The 16,809-nt window shown below is 49.9% G+C and overlaps 3 protein-coding genes and 1 non-coding gene across 7 annotated transcripts in view; 3 read left to right on the top strand and 1 right to left on the bottom strand.

The window, feature by feature from the left end:
- The first annotated feature begins 658 nt into the window (after positions 1–658).
- On the top strand, positions 659–2,013 carry BSND (barttin CLCNK type accessory subunit beta). The gene is made up of 4 exons (XM_065746079.1): positions 659–835; positions 1,115–1,206; positions 1,322–1,513; positions 1,663–2,013. Exons 1-4 carry the CDS (start codon positions 659–661, stop codon positions 1,904–1,906), a joined length of 705 nt encoding a protein of 234 aa, XP_065602151.1. The 3' UTR covers positions 1,907–2,013.
- Positions 2,014–2,961: 948 nt separating this feature from the next.
- On the top strand, positions 2,962–3,032 carry TRNAG-CCC (transfer RNA glycine (anticodon CCC)). The gene has a single exon. It is a non-coding gene; the product is annotated as a tRNA-Gly (tRNA).
- Positions 3,033–3,659: 627 nt separating this feature from the next.
- Positions 3,660–6,985, top strand: PCSK9 (proprotein convertase subtilisin/kexin type 9). Its single transcript, XM_065746055.1, has 12 exons — positions 3,660–3,803; positions 3,886–4,074; positions 4,287–4,410; positions 4,513–4,646; positions 4,726–4,867; positions 4,953–5,152; positions 5,249–5,432; positions 5,836–6,006; positions 6,079–6,227; positions 6,304–6,469; positions 6,555–6,736; positions 6,818–6,985. Exons 1-12 carry the CDS (start codon positions 3,660–3,662, stop codon positions 6,983–6,985), a joined length of 1,953 nt encoding a protein of 650 aa, XP_065602127.1.
- Positions 6,986–9,960: 2,975 nt separating this feature from the next.
- Positions 9,961–16,809, bottom strand: part of USP24 (ubiquitin specific peptidase 24) — a 58,551-nt gene continuing 51,702 nt past the window's right edge. For all 4 annotated transcript variants that reach the window (XM_065738423.1, XM_065738440.1, XM_065738431.1 and 1 more), the window contains 9 exons: positions 16,302–16,423; positions 15,978–16,091; positions 15,660–15,725; positions 15,313–15,379; positions 13,631–13,709; positions 13,099–13,174; positions 12,201–12,287; positions 11,783–11,893; positions 9,961–11,622 (listed from right to left, as the gene is read on the bottom strand). In XM_065738423.1, coding sequence (XP_065594495.1) covers positions 11,560–11,622; positions 11,783–11,893; positions 12,201–12,287; positions 13,099–13,174; positions 13,631–13,709; positions 15,313–15,379; positions 15,660–15,725; positions 15,978–16,091; positions 16,302–16,423 — 785 coding nt within the window. In that variant the 3' untranslated portion in view covers positions 9,961–11,559. The remainder of the gene's footprint in view (positions 11,623–11,782; positions 11,894–12,200; positions 12,288–13,098; positions 13,175–13,630; positions 13,710–15,312; positions 15,380–15,659; positions 15,726–15,977; positions 16,092–16,301; positions 16,424–16,809) is intronic.

The following is a 16,809-nucleotide window of genomic DNA, read 5'->3' as shown; positions in this document are numbered from 1 at the left end:
TTGCCATTTCACGCAGCAAAAGACATCTGGGGCTGCTCAGCCCCCGCCTGTGTCTGGTGCAGAGGATAAATCCTCAAATCGGGGGGGGGGGGGTGCATCCCGAGGAGCTCAGCGCTGCCCAGGGACCCCTGCAGGGCTGCAGGGTGTTTGCAGAGCCACAGCCAAATATAACATGCTATATACCTACATATGGATATACACTTATATGGATATACACTGTATCTATATAATATATACATATGTATAATTTAATAGTTTGGGGCTGAGGATTTGCCCCACTGCTGAGTCTGCCACGTCTGACCCCACTGAACAGCCCTGTTACTTATCCCTGGTTGTGCAAGCACTCGTGGTGGCCCAGTATTGCCAGCATCACACTGTCCCTGTCCCAGCACCTCCCTGTCCCCATTCCCTCCCTTGTGCCCAGGGGGAAGGTTGGCCGGGCACGTGCCGGGCAGCTTCACTGGAGTGTGAACTCGAGCTGCTGTTTGCATTCATTACAAACCCATAAAAACTGGCTGGCTCAGCCCTGGGCAGGACCAGCCCCACTCACAGCTGATCCCCAGCCCCTGGCAGCCTCTGCAGTGAGAAACCACTCCTGCCGTCCCCGGAGGTGTGCTCAGCACAGAGCTCCTGGTGTCTGCCCTCCCACTGCCTGCCCATGGCCGAGGAGAAGACGTTTCGCTACGGGTTCATCATGCTGGGCTTCTTCCTGGTGATGACAGGGATGTTCATCATGAGCGTGGAGAAGCCCCAGATCTACGCCACCTTCTGTGCAGGGGGAATCCTGCTCATTGCTGTGGGCGTCACCTGGAGCATGTGCCAGTGCTACCCCAGGGTATGGCGCGAGGGATGGGGGCTTGGTCCTGGGGTTGGGGACTGCTGGGCTCCGGGTGCTTTGGGGGAGGATTTTGGAAGGTTAGAGTGGGTTCTTAATGGTGTGGGAGCCTGGGAAAGCCCCGAGGATGGCTGTGACCCACCAGTCTCCTTGGCAGAGGGCACGGCGGGCTGGCTGCGTCCCTCCCGGGGCCATGGCCCTGGCACAGAGGGCTTTTTTCCAGGCTGATTTTTTCTCAAGCAGACGGCAGCCACTGGGCTCTGCATTTCTTCTCCCCAGGTGACTTTTGTCCCTGTGCAGCCCGAGGCTGAGCAGTTCCCAGATCAAAAAGCCACACTGCTGCCGGAGAAGGGCAGCCCAGGGACTCTCAGGTAGGTGTTGGGGGGCTCTTAGTGGGTCCCTGTGTGCGCCCCACTGCTGGGACACGTGTCCTGGCAGCCACGTAGTGTGTGCACCCCCAGCTGCCTGACACCCTGCACCCCGCAGCCTGCAGGACCCCTACAACAGTGCCTATGAGAAGAGCCTGCCCTCCTACGAGCAGGTTCAGGCATCAGCACAGCCCCGGCCCCGCAGCTGCTCGCAGCCACTGCTGCAGGCGAAGGCAGAGGTGCACCAGGAGCCAGGGGGGCCCCAAGAGCCCCCCCAGGAGGCAGCTCTGCAGCTGGAGCCCGGCAGCTGGTACGTGGTGCTCGTGGGATCAGATGCATGCTGCAGGGGTTGAATCTCAGTGCTAAGTTATTTACCCCGCTGACATCTGGGTTGGGTGAGCAGCCAGCCCAGGGGAGCATCCTGCTGACCCCACTGCCACTGTCACTCTGTCGCTGCAGCCCTTCCCGGCCGCCCCTGGGCCCTGCACCACTGGTGTCCCTCCTGGAGGACATGGACACAGCCTCGCTGGAAGGCTCTGTGCCTGGCAGCCCCTCACCACCCCAAAGCTGCTCGGGGAGGGGAGAACACCCCAGCTCCCCAAAAAAAGCCAGCAGGAAGATGAGTGACCTCTACTATGGGCTTGGAGAGGGGTCAGACACTCTGCTCGAGGACAGCGACCACCTTTTTGAGCCAGAAAAATGATGTTCCCTATGGGACTGATGCCGCATGAAGGGGGCACGCGAAGTGCAGCCCTGGCACCATGGAAGTACTGGGATGGGCTCAGGAAAGCCCAAATAGCAGCAGAAAGAATGTGCCCAGGAAGAGGGAAGCAGCCAGGCTGTGCCACTCGTAACAGGCGTGTAGGTAAGCAGCAGTGCTCCAATCCCACGGGTCGTGTGGGGAGGGGATGTTGGCTGTTTTCCCATTTATCAAATCCTCCCTGGAATTAAAGCTGGATTCTGAGACTCCCACAGCTGAGATCCTCCTTGTGTGTGTCCTGGAATGCTCTATGGGTCAATGCACAATGGGGTGCTCCCCACCTCCTGCACTGGGAATGATTCTGGGAGCTGGTGGAGGGGTCTAGCAGAGCCCAGAGCCCGGGGCCATGCAGTCTCCCACCACAGGCACATGTTTTGAGCCATTTTACTGGAGGTGAGTCTGGTCCATAGGCTTTCCACAAGCTGCATGCAGTGGACCAAGGATGCTGACCGCTCCCAGCACCAAGAACATCTCCTCCCTGAGCCTTCATGCCCCCAGCGCCCATCCCAGTGCTGCCCTGCCCTTCACTCCCACCTCTGCAAGGTGACAAGGGGCAGGTGGCAGCTCCACATGCTCAGTGTTTGTTCACGGGCAGGGCGGGGAGCACAGAGCTGTTGGCTAAACAGTCCCAGCAGCAGGGCTGGGAAGCACTGCCCCATGCGTGCCCGTGTCCTTCCCGGGTCCTGGCTGCACACAGCTCACATTCAGTTCACGGATCCCATAGAGAACCCCATGCTTTTCCTATCTAGTGTTGCGGGGCTGGAAAAGAGCTCCAAGATCGCTGAACCCACCTCCCCCCCCATGTCCACTGCCCACTGCCCTCAGTGCCACATCCCCACGGCTCTGGAGCACCCCCAGGGATGGCCACCGCCACCACCACCACAACCATCATCATCATCATCATCACCATCACCATCCTAGGCTGATCCTTCCCACGATGCTCGCGGTGTAACCTTCCATTGCCCTCAGAAGGGCTCCGGATGGGGCCAAGGTACCCAGCACCAGTGGTGTAGTGGTATCATGCAAGATTCCCATTCTTGCGACCCGGGTTCGATTCCCGGCTGGTGCACACAGTGCTGCTGCGTCTCCGAGTCACACTGAGACAGCAGTGATTTTTGAAGGGCACGAACAATACGAAAAAAGGTTTCCTCCTTTTTGTTCCTCTTTCTTTTTTTTCCTATGAACCAGGTCAGTCTTCTGCAAGAGTCCCTCTTCCCTTATATATATATATATATCTTTTTATTGCATACTACTACATTACGAGGATCATTTTTCCCACTGCCAACCCCCATCTCCCCGCAGACCCCTCCTCCCGCAGAGCTCTGGGGATGTCCCCGCGGATCGCGGTCCCTTCGGGACAAGGGGGGATGTTTCCCCGTTTTCCCCGGACCCGGAGGGGGGGTTGGGGGGGAGGAACCCGAGGCAGAGCGGGAAGGAAATAGGGGCAGAAGGATGAGAGCGGATCTCCGTATTGGCGGAGTGTGACGGCTCAGCGAAGGGTGCCCGGACGGGATTAGAGGATTTCACGGACGCTCAGCGCCGAACGAAGGCAGCGAGAGGCGCGAGGGAGCGGGGACTCCCGGGGGCTTTTGGGTTAGCAAGGGCAGAGGTGGTCACATCGGGGTCCCGTCGGGGGTGAGGGATCCTGCCCCGGGGTTCCCCGTTAATGGTTAACTCGCCCCGGTGCGGCGGTGCCATGCCGCCCCGGGCTGTGCTGCTGCCTCTGCTGCTGGCGGTAGCGGCGGAGGAGCTGGCGTCGGTCCTGAGCGCGGCCGACGATGCGGAGACCGCCGTCGGGGCCGCCCCGTCGAGGCCCGCCGCCTTCCATCGGGCCGCCAAGGTGAGCAGCGGGGCGGAGTGCGGGGAGGTGTGCGGCTCTCCGGAGCCGGGCGAGCTGTGCTGTGTGTGCTCCCCCCACGCAGGCGGCGTGGCGGCTGCCCGGGCGCTACGTGGTGGTGCTGCGGGTGGGCAGCGGTGAGGCCGAGGTGCGCGGCGCGGCGCGGGGGCTGCAGATGCGGGCGGCACGGCGCGGGTACCCGAGCGAGATGCTGCACGTCTTCCGTCTCCTGCCCGCCTTCCTGGTGAGGATGAGCGGCCACGTCCTGGACATGGTACGAGCGTGGGGATAACGGTGTGAGCGGGGCACGTCTGTGCTGTGGTTGAGGTTATGGGATTGTGGAATCATTAAGGTTGGAAAGGACAACTACGGTCATCCCGTCCAGCTGTTGCATCGTGGCGTCTCCATTCCCTAGAGCTTTGCCCAGCCTATGGGTGCCATCCAGGCTGTGGGGAGCTGAGAAGGGTGCACTGTGCTTCCCCACAGGCACTGAAGCTGCCGCATGTGGAGTATGTCGAGGAGGATGCATACGTCTTTGCACAGAGCATCCCCTGGAACCTGGGCAGGATTGTACCACCAGGGCCCGGCACGGGCTCCTACAGCCCTCCCAGTGAGCACAGTGGGGTCCCATCCCCTGGTGAGGCAGCTCCGGGGCTCCTGTCCCCATTTTGGGAGGAGCATGTTGATGGTTTGTTGCTTTTTCCCTGGTCAGATAAAGGTGACAAGGTGCAGATCTACCTGCTGGACACCAGTGTGCAGAGCACCCACCGGGAGATCTCAGGCAGAGTGCTCATCTCCAACTTCCAGAACGTCCCTGAGGAGGACAGCACTCACTTCCACGGACAGGTGAGCCTATCGTTGCATGGCAAGCCTGGTGCTCATCCTTTCTGCAATGTGTCAGGGCGTAAAACCATCCCTGCTGCAGACCAGCAAGTGTGACAGCCACGGGACCCACGTGGCCGGAGTGCTGAGCGGGCGCGATGCCAGCGTGGCCACGGGTGCACACATCCACAGCCTCCGTGTGCTGAACTGCCAGGGGAAGGGCACCATCAGTGGGACCCTCATGGGTGAGTGCCTGACAGGAAGAGGGAGCAGCCCACCCTGCTCACCCCGACCCTGCCCCTCTGTCAGCCCCATCCCTCTGCCTCTCAGGCCTGGAGTTCATCGAGGCGTCGCTGGAGGCTCAGCCCCGCGTGCCGCCGGTGCTGCTGCTGCTGCCCCTCACCGGTGCCCACAGCCGTGTGCTGAACGCCGGCTGCCGGCAGATGGTGCAGATGGGGGCGGTGATGGTTGTGGCCGCAGGGAACTACAGGGATGATGCCTGCCTGTATTCACCCGCATCCGAGCCGGAGGTACGGGCTGGAGGGGTTCCTGGGGTGGGGATGTGCTGTCTCCTCCCCTGGCACACGCACTGAGCCATCCACACCCCTTTGGCACTGCCCTGGCAGGTGATCACGGTTGGGGCCACGAACCGTGAGGAGCGGCCGGCCTCCATGGGCACGCTGGGCACCAACTTCGGCCGCTGCGTGGATCTGTTTGCCCCAGGGGGTGACATCGTCGGTGCCTCCAGTGAGTGCAGCACCTGCTTCACCGCGCAGAGCGGCACATCGCAGGCGGCTGCACACGTGGCAGGTGAGCTGGAAAAGACCTCTGAGATCCCCGAGCCCAACTCTGCCCTGCTGCTCCATGCCCACCCCCCGTGTCCCCTCAGGGTCGCATCCCCACGGCTCTGAACACAGCTGGGAACGCCCTGCTGTGCCAGATCATCGCTGCTCTTTTGGAGAATTCATTTTTCCTGATACGCAACCTGAACTTCATCTGGCACAACTTAAGGCCTCTCATCCTATCGCTGTTACCCAGGAGAAGGGATTGGCTCGTTTGGGTGCAAGCAGTGAATTCCTCCTGCCCATCGCTTCCCTTGGTCCTGCTGTCCCCTCTCAGCCCCATCACAGCCCTGGGGACCCCAACCCACCATCACGATGTGCCCACGTCTGCCCGACTTCCCCCAGTTCTCACACCCCCTCGGCTCCCACAGGCATAGCAGCCATGCTGCTCAGCGCCGAGCCCAACCTCAGCGTGGCCGAGCTGCGGCAGCACCTCCTGCACTGGGCCACCAAGAACGCCGTCAGCACGGCCTGGTTCCCCGCTGAGCAGCGGCTGCAGACGCCCAGCAGCGTGGTGGGGCTGCCCGCCCAGCTGCGTCCAGGTGAGGAGCAGGGGATGGCGGTGCCTGGGGAGTGCCACGAGCACCATGCCGACGGCTCTCGCCCTGTTGCAGACAAGGAGCTGCTGTGCCGCTCGGTGTGGTCGGCACGCTCGGGGCTCACCTGGCACAGCACGGCCGTGGCTCGCTGTGCCGGTACCGAGGAGCTGCTGGGCTGCTCCAGCTTCTCACACAGCAGCTGGCGGCTGGGCGAGCACATGGAGGTGAGGCATAGTGTGGCCGCTGGGTACCCTGAAAATGCTGGCGTGCATCGTGGTGATGTCGTGCTCTCGGTCACAGGACAAGGATGGGTGGAAGCAGTGCGTGGCCCACAACGCCTTTGGGGGCAGAGGGGTCTATGCCATCGCCAGGTGCTGCACGTGGCCCCACGCCCGCTGCCGCCTCCACGCCAGCTCGCAGGGTGACAGCAGGGCTGGCTGCCCCCTGCAGGACCACGTGCTGACTGGTAACACTCTGTAACATGTCCTTGGGGTGCAGAGCTCAGCAGGGATACCCCAAGTGCTGCTCCCACATCCCCTATCCATGTGCAGGCTGCAGCTTCCACTCTCCTGTGGCCGTGCTGGGTGATGGTGGTAGACCCGTGCCAGGGCCGGGCAGGAGGGCTGGTGGCTGTACAGGGAGGCCAGAGGGCACAGCTCATGCATCCTGCTGCCCTGCTGCCCTGCTGGAGTGCCACGTGAAGGAGTACACACCCCAGGGCTCTGCAGAGAAGGTACGGAGCAACGAAATGCTTGGTGGCCGTGTGGCTGCAACCTTGCCCCGGGTGTGTGCACATCCATCCTTCTCCCTCCAGGTGACGGTGTCCTGTGATGCTGGCTGGACGCTGACAGGCTGCAGCACTCGCTCCCGGGGCCCAGGCACCCTGGGGTCCTACGCTGAGGATGACACCTGTGTTGCAGCCAGCACTCCTGGCAGACGGGTGCACGCAGCCATCGCCGTTTGCTGCCGGAGCCGGCAGTAGGGACGAGCTGGCAGTGCTGATGTGGCACGGCCTGGCTGAGCCCCACAGGATGAGCACAGGCAGCTCCCCACCCTGTTCACATACATAGGGTACAGGCTGCTTGTGTCACCACACAGCCCCTATTCCATACAAAGCACACGGGGAGGGGTTGCTCGCATCTCTCCTTACATTTCAGCTAATTGAGGCAACATCACTGAGTGCTTTTTGGGCAGTTTGAAAATTGCCTACTCAGGTCCCTGGGAGATTTCTTCACTTTTCAGCCACTGCAAGGCTCCCAGTTTTAATTCTGCTTGTTTAATTAGGTTTTAGCTTGCATTGCTACAGAATCAGCTGCTGCTCCATTAGTGTGGCTCTTGTTGCTGGAGTTATCGACCTGCTGGTGTTCCCCACTGCTGCAATGGTTCCCTGTCACAGCTCTCCCCCTCTCGCAGACCCAGCTGCACTTCCTCCTCAAAAAAACAGCCTTTTGTAGCACTTCCGTTGGTACGTTTGTACTTTCAATATTTATTCGGAGTTTTATAAATGAACCTTTTATAAACGCCTTCTAAAAATAAAATTCCTAGAGCAGCACTGAGCAGATCCGGCCCCGCTCTGCTTTCTGTCCATCCCTGGGGGTGTTGTGGGGGGGGGGAAGGGCCCAGGGAAGTGCTGGAACGTGATCTCTGAGCTCTGCTTCGTTAGGAACACAGCCGAGTTTGTTTTTAAAACAGCATAGGAATGCAAGAGCCTCCAGTCGTGGAAACAAACTGCCACTCAGCTTCAGGAAACGTGTCCTTGAGCGTGCTGTGCTGCTGCTGTGAGCAGCAAGCTCTGAGCCCAGCAGGTGAGTGCAGGAGCTCGGGAAGCAGCAGCTCCCTGTTCTGAGAGAGCAGCAGCCTCCTGTTGCTGAAATACATAATTTGTTTCTGCTATGCTGAGGGCAGCTTTAAAAATAAAGCTTGGCAGCACAGGTCAGGTGGATCTGTTGAGCTTTAGGTTGATTTTGTCCCGTTGAAAAGCCTGGTATAGACACGAGACGCTCCTCCAGCTTTAAACAGCACCAGGACACCGGGTAGGAAGCAGAAATCATCCATACCTTTCCAAGCACTAACTTCTCCACCTAAAGATGGCAGAAGCCCAACCCTAATGTAAACATGTAATTACAGAACACACACAGATAATCACAACCCGTAATTTTATCAGCTTCAATCTCAACTGCACACAGGGAAAAAAGAGAGGGCTGTTAGCTGGGAGCTCCTGGAGAGCCCTGACACAGCTGGCAGTTTCCAGCAGATTGAAGGTACTCCCGGGGCCATAACCACTTCTCTGCTGTGGGCAGAAGCCACAGGGATGCTCACACAGCAGCGAGTCCAGCTCAGCTCTCACGGCCCAGTTCATGCACACTCAACATGAGATCAGTGAAGTGAAGCTATATGGGAATAGGATCAGCCCGCGCTCAGAATGTGTGTGCAGGTAAGCAGAAAGATCAGTTTCGTTTGCTGTTTTTCAGTTTGATCCCCAGAACAAAGTAGACCTGAGGGATCCTGAGCTCTTGCAGGAGGAGCAGCAGGAAACACCTCCACTTGTAACACAAGTGAGACCGGAGGTCTGGAAAATAGTTCTCACTGAAGTGAAAGCACTGGACCTCAAGTGAAGGAGTTACCTAAGGGTACCTGAGGCAGTTTGATCAGCCCAAGAAGCAGCACATGTTCTCAGTACTCAGAACCTCCTCCTGGATGGGCACTGTCAGTGGTGGCTGCAGGCTGGGTGATGCTTAAAACAGAAGTCCTTATCCTTACGTGCCTTTTCTGAGGCCTCTAGCTTTGCTTGCAAAGGAAGGCAGAAAGGTGACAGGGACAGCGGCACAGCTCTCTGCCCTGTGCACCAACACATCAGCTAATCTTGCTAAGTGGCACTCAGAATTCAGTCCAATCCATGTCAGCAAGCAGAGCCAGGGTAAATCACTCTGATAAGAAGGTCAGGAGAAGAAACTGCACACAGATAGCATCTGACAGGCACCAGAACACACCCCGTGTGAGGTTGTGCAGTTACTCTGGTCTGCTCCTGGCAGGTGCCAGTAAGCAGGTAAGCTCTCCGAGCTCATCATCCAGGGGACCAGATTAAGAAGCTTCAAGAGGATCCACAAGACAACAAGGCAGTGCGCTGCACAGTGCAAAGACTACACTAGTTTTCTGTGAAAGGAATAACTTTATTCCATTGACCAGGAATCCCAAGACTGTTCATCAAGACTGCCTATTTTTCCAGTGCCACATGTTCACGTTTTTATCGGACAGATTCTCCCCAAATGCTCACAGGCAGGCTGTGGCTGCTCCTCACTGAACATCGTGTAAGCTGTATAAAAACATTTTCATCCAAAAAGATTGGCAGTAAAAATTACAACATAGAAATGCATCACAATTTACACAAAAACTAGTTTTGTTGAACTCTATTTTCGAAAAAATAATCTTCAGCAGGTTCAAATGACAGCAGCTGGAAACCAAAATAATTGACCAAGTATCATCTTATTGCAAATTATAACCATCGACTTTGTACAAGCGTGAGCAGAACCATGAAAAAGTTTGTATTGGTTTCAAGTATACAGTGGTGATGAGCCATCCTGATGCAGTTCTCCCATCACTGCTTCTCCGGGCGTGCAGCAATCGAGGACGTTGTTTCCATAGGAAATAACAGGAACCTAAAGTGACAAGTGGTGCCAACCCATAGAACATCACCAGCCTCTTCCATCACCATCACCGCTGCGTACTGACTGTTTGTGAAGATTTATGGCCTGTTACAAAGTGTTGGGCACAGGGGAAGGAAGAAGGGGGATCTGTAAGAAATGATTCAATCAAAATTAACCTTAAACGCCACATTTAAAATGTCCCAGCACATTATCAGAAACATTTATAAAATGCTAACCTTGCCACGTGTCTATGAAGACATTGTTTGGAAAGAAAATTAAAGTGAGATATTCACTACAACACCACCCTTGCATCTTTGCACACGCAATTGATGACAACAGTTGTCTTCACCTGCAATAAGTTATAAAGCTGTACAGCTGAAATCATATCAGATGTTTACTTCCAACAGTGAAATGACTGGTTAGTTTCAATATTAGTGCACAACAGTGAAAAGCTGTCTGCTGCTTCTTGGATTAGCAACAGTCTGTAGACAGAAGAAAGGCACTTTTTGGCTGGTTGTGCCTTTAACTTGGCAAATTTGTCTATTCTGGAGGTACCCAGGCACTCCTTGAGATGCCCTCCCATTTCTGTGCATGTTTGTTTACATAATCTTTAAAGTAAGGCAGAATCCATAAATAAAGGCAAAAAGCAGTGCAGAAAATGTGACAAACAAAATGTACAAAACATGACGTTAGTTGGCACAAAAGAAGCTAGCATCCAGAACCAGAAGTCACCGAACTAAACTCGATATGGAAATCAAAACTACGCTCCAATCATCCCGACTGCTTCCCAGTTGTTTATGAGCAAACTGAAAGAGCTGTGATATTTTAAATGTTGCCTGGTCAAGTGAAAATATAAACAAAGCCAAATCACTCTTTCCCCGTGTTAAAATTGCTAAAAAATCTGCACGACAGTGTCCCCAAACTCAATCAAGGAATTATTCATCATATACAACCAATACTAACTTTCTCAGTAATCTGTAAGCACAAGCAAGTGATTGCAGGTCACATGATTGAGACTACGTTTGATTCAATATGTCTCCAAAAGTAAAAAAAAAAATGTCATGAGTAAAACTGCAACAGAAATCCATTTTTAAAGTGCTTCTTTTCTTTTCAACTACTTTTTTCTTTGTTTTGTAGTTATTATTTTTTAAATCCACCAACATCCTTTAGTAAAGTCTTGCATACCTTGAGAACAATGCTTTTCTTTTACAGCCCTTCCTGCCTGTCTGTGGCTTTTGGAAGGGTACCAAAAAGACAAGCCATTCCAGAGCTCCATGACCAAACCATTCTGTAAGGAGCCACTCTCCTTGCAGAGCAGTCTTACTGATCTTTCCAATCAAGAGCTTTACAAATGAGCAGGGAGACATATTAAATACAGAAGTCCTTATGTAAACTGATTCTTTAACTAATATTTTACAATGAAATGTAAGTCATCACACATCTTTACAGAAATTTGAATATTCCTATTCAATATTATCAGAAAGATTAAAAATTTGCCCTCCATACATAAGGGCAGTCTGGTTTTTCTCTGTATAAAAACCAAAAGAATTTTTTTTTTTTTGCAGCATCACAGAAAAGCAACAGTTTTACATTCACTCATTTAATGTTCACATAAAAATTCAACCACTAGCAATTGTGTATTTGATAAAATCTTCTTGACAAAAATGTTGTCGGTGTCTGAACTGTCATAAGCTACTGCAGGTGAAGATGCAGTTTGCTAGAGCATTTATCAATCTGAAGCCTTCGTGCCTAAGAAATGCTTTTAGCTTTCAGGGAAACAACCTTCTCCAGCATTGCCATTGATCCTTCTCTTCCAGACTCTCATAACACCATAAGCAATAGGACTCTAGTTTCAACAGGTACCAGGCATTAAATGTTTGAGTTGATCTGTTCTTGGGTTCACGGGTATCCTTTATGGGTCAACATCATCAAGGTCACTTTTAGTCTCACCAATCATCATAGGAGACTCTGAGCCCTTTCAACACACACAGGGGTGGGGAGAGAAAGATATGGTACGTTATTTTCCATCAGGCACACAATTATTGTGATCACATTCAGTGGTGGCTCTGACTCAGACTCTAGAAACGAGTCAAGCAATGCAACAGATGATACACATGCCCTTATTTAACTGTTACCTGCTGTAGATGTCTGTCTCCATTCTCATTGGCTGGACTACTTTCTGACCCATTACTGCTTCCAGACTGATCTTTTTCATTCAGCAAGGCTGTGGCATAGGCCAATGTGTCCTGTTTGGGAACAGTTCAAGTAACAGTGTCAGAAGCCCTGGTGATACAAGTGATCATGAAATGAAAGTTTTTTTTTTCCCTGCAAGTCATTTCTAAAAAACAACACAGCTACTGTAGAGAGACAGTTGAGTCATAAAAGGTAATTGTAAGGATTAATTTCTATAGAAATGACCACAAGATTTATGTTTGTCAGGTAGGAACGGTATGAAGTACAGTGACTGTGGTAAATCTGATACAGCTAGAGCTGCTGTGAGAGGGGAAATAAAACAAGCTTAACACCATCATCTCCCAGGACTGACACATATACCTGTGCTGAAATAGTGCGCTGGAAGGTTTTTGCAGTTGATGTCTCATTGGAAACGTTACTCTGAGGTGCCCAATAATGTTCAGACATCTGCATTAAAAAAAAAAAAGCATAAAAATCCCAAGAAAACTACAGAACTGCAGTGTGAGCTTTACACGTGTAGGTTCTTATACACTTGTGATGACAGGTAGACTAACAAGTCTGGAATAAGCTTCCTGAATCTGTCGACAAGCTGGAGATCTGAGATACAGTCAGACATGAGCTTCTGATGCAGCCAAGAATAGCTTCAGAGGCTACTGTCCCTCAGCTGAGACCTACTCATCAGCTCCTTTTGTCTGGCAATGACATAACTGCAGGCTACCATGCTATCCAGCTGAAGAGTGGTAGATTCAGATTTCCAACAAGTGTTTTCATGAGCCAGTACATTGTAAAAATAGGTACAGAACTAGCAGATCAAGGGAAGGCTGGCAGCAAATCCCACTGACAAAACTACATACATGGAAAGAAAAAGCTGTGTGTCAACAGCTGTGTTTTATGCAAAGCTTAGATGATTCCATAAGAAAATCCACTCCTTTAAGTGTTCTCTTGCATTTGTACACAAGCAAAAACAAAAGAAATCTAATAGGAACACAGTGGCACTGAAAGCTTCCCACTCGACAAAGAACAATAATCATTACAACCATTCCCATTCGGTTACTGCACAAACAGCTAAGCCTAAAACATGTGGTGGCTTAACTGAAGTTCTTGACTTCAGTTTAACTTCATCCAAACTCTCATAACAAAACAAAACACCTGAATTTTTGTCTTAAATTTGTCTCAAAGACTCAAATAAAGAACAGAGGCTTTATAATTCTCACTGTAAATAAAGTGATGTTTCTCCATACAGTTACAGCCAAACTACCTTTTTCTGTAGCCACTGCACAGCCCAACTCCAATGGTGGGAATTCTCCTTGAAATAATCTTTTGCAGTAGGGCACCTTGGAAATTGAAATTAGTTTCATTATTAATGAATAAGGCTCTCTTGCAAAAGTAAAAATAATAATAAACCAGGCATATTTCTTTATGTTGCTGCCCTTTGTATGCACTCTTATCATTGCAAATGATGATTTCAGCCAAATAGCTCTATTATTAACCAAATTAACAAGAACAATTAAGTTTACACAAAGTAGTCTTCTATACAGATACACTTATTTCAGATCTATGCTTTACCAGGACATCTGCTAAATTCCAAACAGAATTTAGTAATCACAACATTTCAAATATCTGGGGCAGTTTCCTTATCTTTATCTCAGTCTTAATGCTATGCAGCTACTGCTATAATCACCACTCATATTACAATAACAGAAACTAAAGCTGATCAAAAAGTAGAAAGAGCCAGCAGCCTGAACAGTCACAGTGAGGTCTAATGCAAGAATGAAACCCATAGTACTTACTTCTGAGCCAAAGTAACAAGGAACTTGACACACTGGTAACAACGACTGCTGTCCACATGGTTGCTGTGGTGCATCAAGGCTGTGGGTGGAAACACTTGGATTAAAAACCACAAATCAGACTTCTGTGTACCAACCAGGCTGAAAACACAACAAGCATGAAGCTAAAATTATAGCTTATGTGGGAAAAGTTACTGCTTCAGATGTTAGCATGAGCATTTGTGTTCAACACACTGCTGAATTGCTGGGAGCTCTGAGCATTTAGAGAACTACTGGATTAAAAATATATTAAAGTCAAAAAGCAGTAATTCTTTCAAACGTGATACCTGAATTTTAAACAGCCCTCTCCTAAAGCATTTTTCTTCCCCTATAATCCATCCTACGTTAGATAATTGCTATGGTTACAGAACTGAAGGGAAAAAAGTTTGAAGCCACTGTAAAAAGGATGAAATCACCAGCTTCCTCCTGGATCAAAACTTGCAGAATTAGAATAATGTCTGAAGCTTTGTCACACAAATGAGATTGTAAAATTTATCAGCCATGAAACTTTTATGGGAGATAGAGGCAAAACCACAAGCCATTCTTAGTCAGGAAGTTGGCAATACTATGAATTGCCAAGTTCTGTAACGAACTTTGGCTGAGGATAAATACAAAGGTTCCATAATCAGGTGTATCACTAGAAGTTGCTCTGTTTGTATCAGCCACATCAGCAAAGAACACTGCAGTGAAACACCTAAAGGTGGCAAACAATTTCCAGGGAGCTGCAAATCACCATTTTTTCTATCCTCACAGCACAGCAGATGACCAAATTACAGCACTAGCATACTGCAAATTATACATAAAAATCCTCGTGAAGACCACAGGAAACTATTATTTGCTAATTTCCTCTCTTGGAGTAAAAGCAGCCAGTGTGACTGGTAGGTCATGGACCACGTGGAGCAAAACTGGAAGTTGTTCAGTGCTGTTGCTAGGGAACTCCAAGGTAAACCTACAACATTAATTTCCAAAACTCACAGCAATTCCTGTAAAGTATGCCATTTAACACACCATAAGCCTTCAACATAAAAATCAAATTTAATAATTGCATCTCTCCTCTGCAGAAAGAAGTGTCTCATAATGCCTGAATTATAGAACAGGATCTGTCCAAGCGGGGTCAATCTACCTGGAACTGAAGTAACCACTATTCCCTTACACTACTTCTTGTTAACTTCTCTTCTGTTAGTCATACATGGAAATTAGTAACGAGAAGAGCAGTGAGGCATAAGAGAGAATATTTGGCTTTTTATGTTATTTCTTTCTCACTAACACAGAATCTGAAACAAATTCAGGTGAAAGTTACAGTCTGAAACAACTCCAATCCAAACAGCTATGAAAAAGATACCCAAGCAGCACTTGATGATAAGATGTGCTCTTCAAGCACTGTGTGGCTCCTCTACCTTTCTGTTACACACAAAGCCTTTTCTCCCGATTCATATGAAGCAAGCTCTCACCATTCTGGGACTTCCCCATGACCTCTGTATGCTTTAGTAACTTTACTTCAGTGGTCGTTGTTAAATCAGATAACGCCAAGTAGTTTTCCATCAGAAGTAAAACAGTTCAGAAGGATTAAGAAATCAAAGGGTTACAAGAACTATCAGCACAAGGGTTAGCAGAAGATAGGAGCATCCATCCACTGGCTTACTTGCCTATTAATCCATTTTCTGTTTCAAAGGCAAATTTGATGCGCTCTACTTGTAAGGGGTCTTCGATGACCTGACAGGAAAGCAAAAAGTCAACAAAAATAAGTTATGCTTGAGACCTGCATCTGTGCTACAAAACAGTTTTAACCACCTCAACATGAAAAATAAATGAGACTTACAAAGTTCCATTAACAACAGATTATCAACAGTAATTCCAAAAAGTTATAGACACAAACTGAATGACTGAAGATGTGTTAATGTTGAAATTATTAGTGCAGCCTTTGCCTTCTTTATTTGGCACTGACAGAAAATCCATCCTGTACTTAATGTACAAGTCTTTACCATTCACCTACCAGTATCTCATGGAGTAGCTGGAATATGTTTTTCAATTCATGAGGTGGAGCAGTTTCCAGTTGAGTCTGCATTCAGAAACACAAAATCAAAGAGTAAGACAGCTTAATAATATAAAGAACTGACAGAGAGCTTCACAGTCTTTTGAAAACTAGTTATTTTAAGATGTAGAAGTTAAAAAAACAAAAAACCCTCCCCAAATTCAGTGAACTGCACTGACTGTTCTACTGCAGATCCCAGTGCCATTATAACACAAGACAGCATGACCAAAGCCTAGAAGAAGCATTTAAACAAATACCCTATCTTGATCATCTCCATACCTTGATAAAGTGTAGCACAGTAAAAGAAAAGTGCTCATTACAAAAGCAGCAGTACACCACCATCTCAATGAGAACTGATAGAGATCCAGTTAGCTCTCGTAATGCATACATCACCTAAAGGAAAGATACAAATAATTTTGTACATAGCCATACAGTTACCTTCAACAGATGCATCAAGTTTATAATAAAATATTAGTCTTCTTCAGGAAGGGTGTGATTTTTTTCTCCCTTTTCTCACAGCACTTTACCCAGCTCCTGCTGCCCAGCTCCAAGGGCCTGGGTCAAGGACTGTCCCTAAAGTGAGAATTCAGATCAGATAGATACCTCTATTAAGTACGGTTTTCCCTCAGACAAGAACAACAAGGCTTCCACTTCTTCATGGAGTGTCAAAAGTGGACCTGAAGTAGTGATGCTTAGAGGTGGACGCTGCTTAAAGAGACCAGGGGCTACAACAGCAAACAGAAAAACAATCCATCAGTAAATGACATCTTTCTACACACCTTGAAGACACTGCCGCCATTTGCCACCTTGTCATCACTAAAGGCATTCACCTCCACTAGTGAGTAGCTTGTATGGTGCCAGCCCAAATATCAAAGTTAAACATTAATGTGTCATTTGCATAAGTGACAGCATAGGGAAATGAACTGCAAGCAAAAGCAGAATGTTCAGATCTGCTATCAGGACTCTGATACTTAATTTCACTCCCACCACTGCATACGCATCATATTTAAAACACATATACTTCTGTTACTTCACAATTTTTGACTACCTCCAACTTCAGATACTGTTAACCTCAGACAAAAAACAAACTGTCCTTTCAACCAAACAACTT

Source organism: Cyrtonyx montezumae, unplaced genomic scaffold (assembly GCF_038088225.1).
Source record: "Cyrtonyx montezumae isolate F1298 unplaced genomic scaffold, pur_monq_1.0 scaffold_1, whole genome shotgun sequence".
NCBI lineage: Eukaryota > Metazoa > Chordata > Aves > Galliformes > Odontophoridae > Cyrtonyx > Cyrtonyx montezumae.
Note: the sequence above shows the minus strand (reverse complement) of the source record. Positions and strands in the feature narration are given on the sequence as shown.

Excerpts from the sequence above, each read along its gene's own strand:
- BSND (XM_065746079.1), top strand. The coding sequence starts at position 659 with ATGGCCGAGGAGAAGACGTTTCGCTACGGGTTCATCATGCTGGGCTTC. Across the intron at positions 836-1,114 it reads TGTGCCAGTGCTACCCCAGG|GTGACTTTTGTCCCTGTGCA; the intron begins GTATGGCGCGAG and ends TCTTCTCCCCAG. Across the intron at positions 1,514-1,662 it reads CAGCTGGAGCCCGGCAGCTG|CCCTTCCCGGCCGCCCCTGG; the intron begins GTACGTGGTGCT and ends CTGTCGCTGCAG.
- PCSK9 (XM_065746055.1), top strand. The coding sequence starts at position 3,660 with ATGCCGCCCCGGGCTGTGCTGCTGCCTCTGCTGCTGGCGGTAGCGGCG. Across the intron at positions 4,411-4,512 it reads GGGCTCCTACAGCCCTCCCA|ATAAAGGTGACAAGGTGCAG; the intron begins GTGAGCACAGTG and ends TTCCCTGGTCAG. Across the intron at positions 6,470-6,554 it reads GCAGGACCACGTGCTGACTG|GCTGCAGCTTCCACTCTCCT; the intron begins GTAACACTCTGT and ends ATCCATGTGCAG.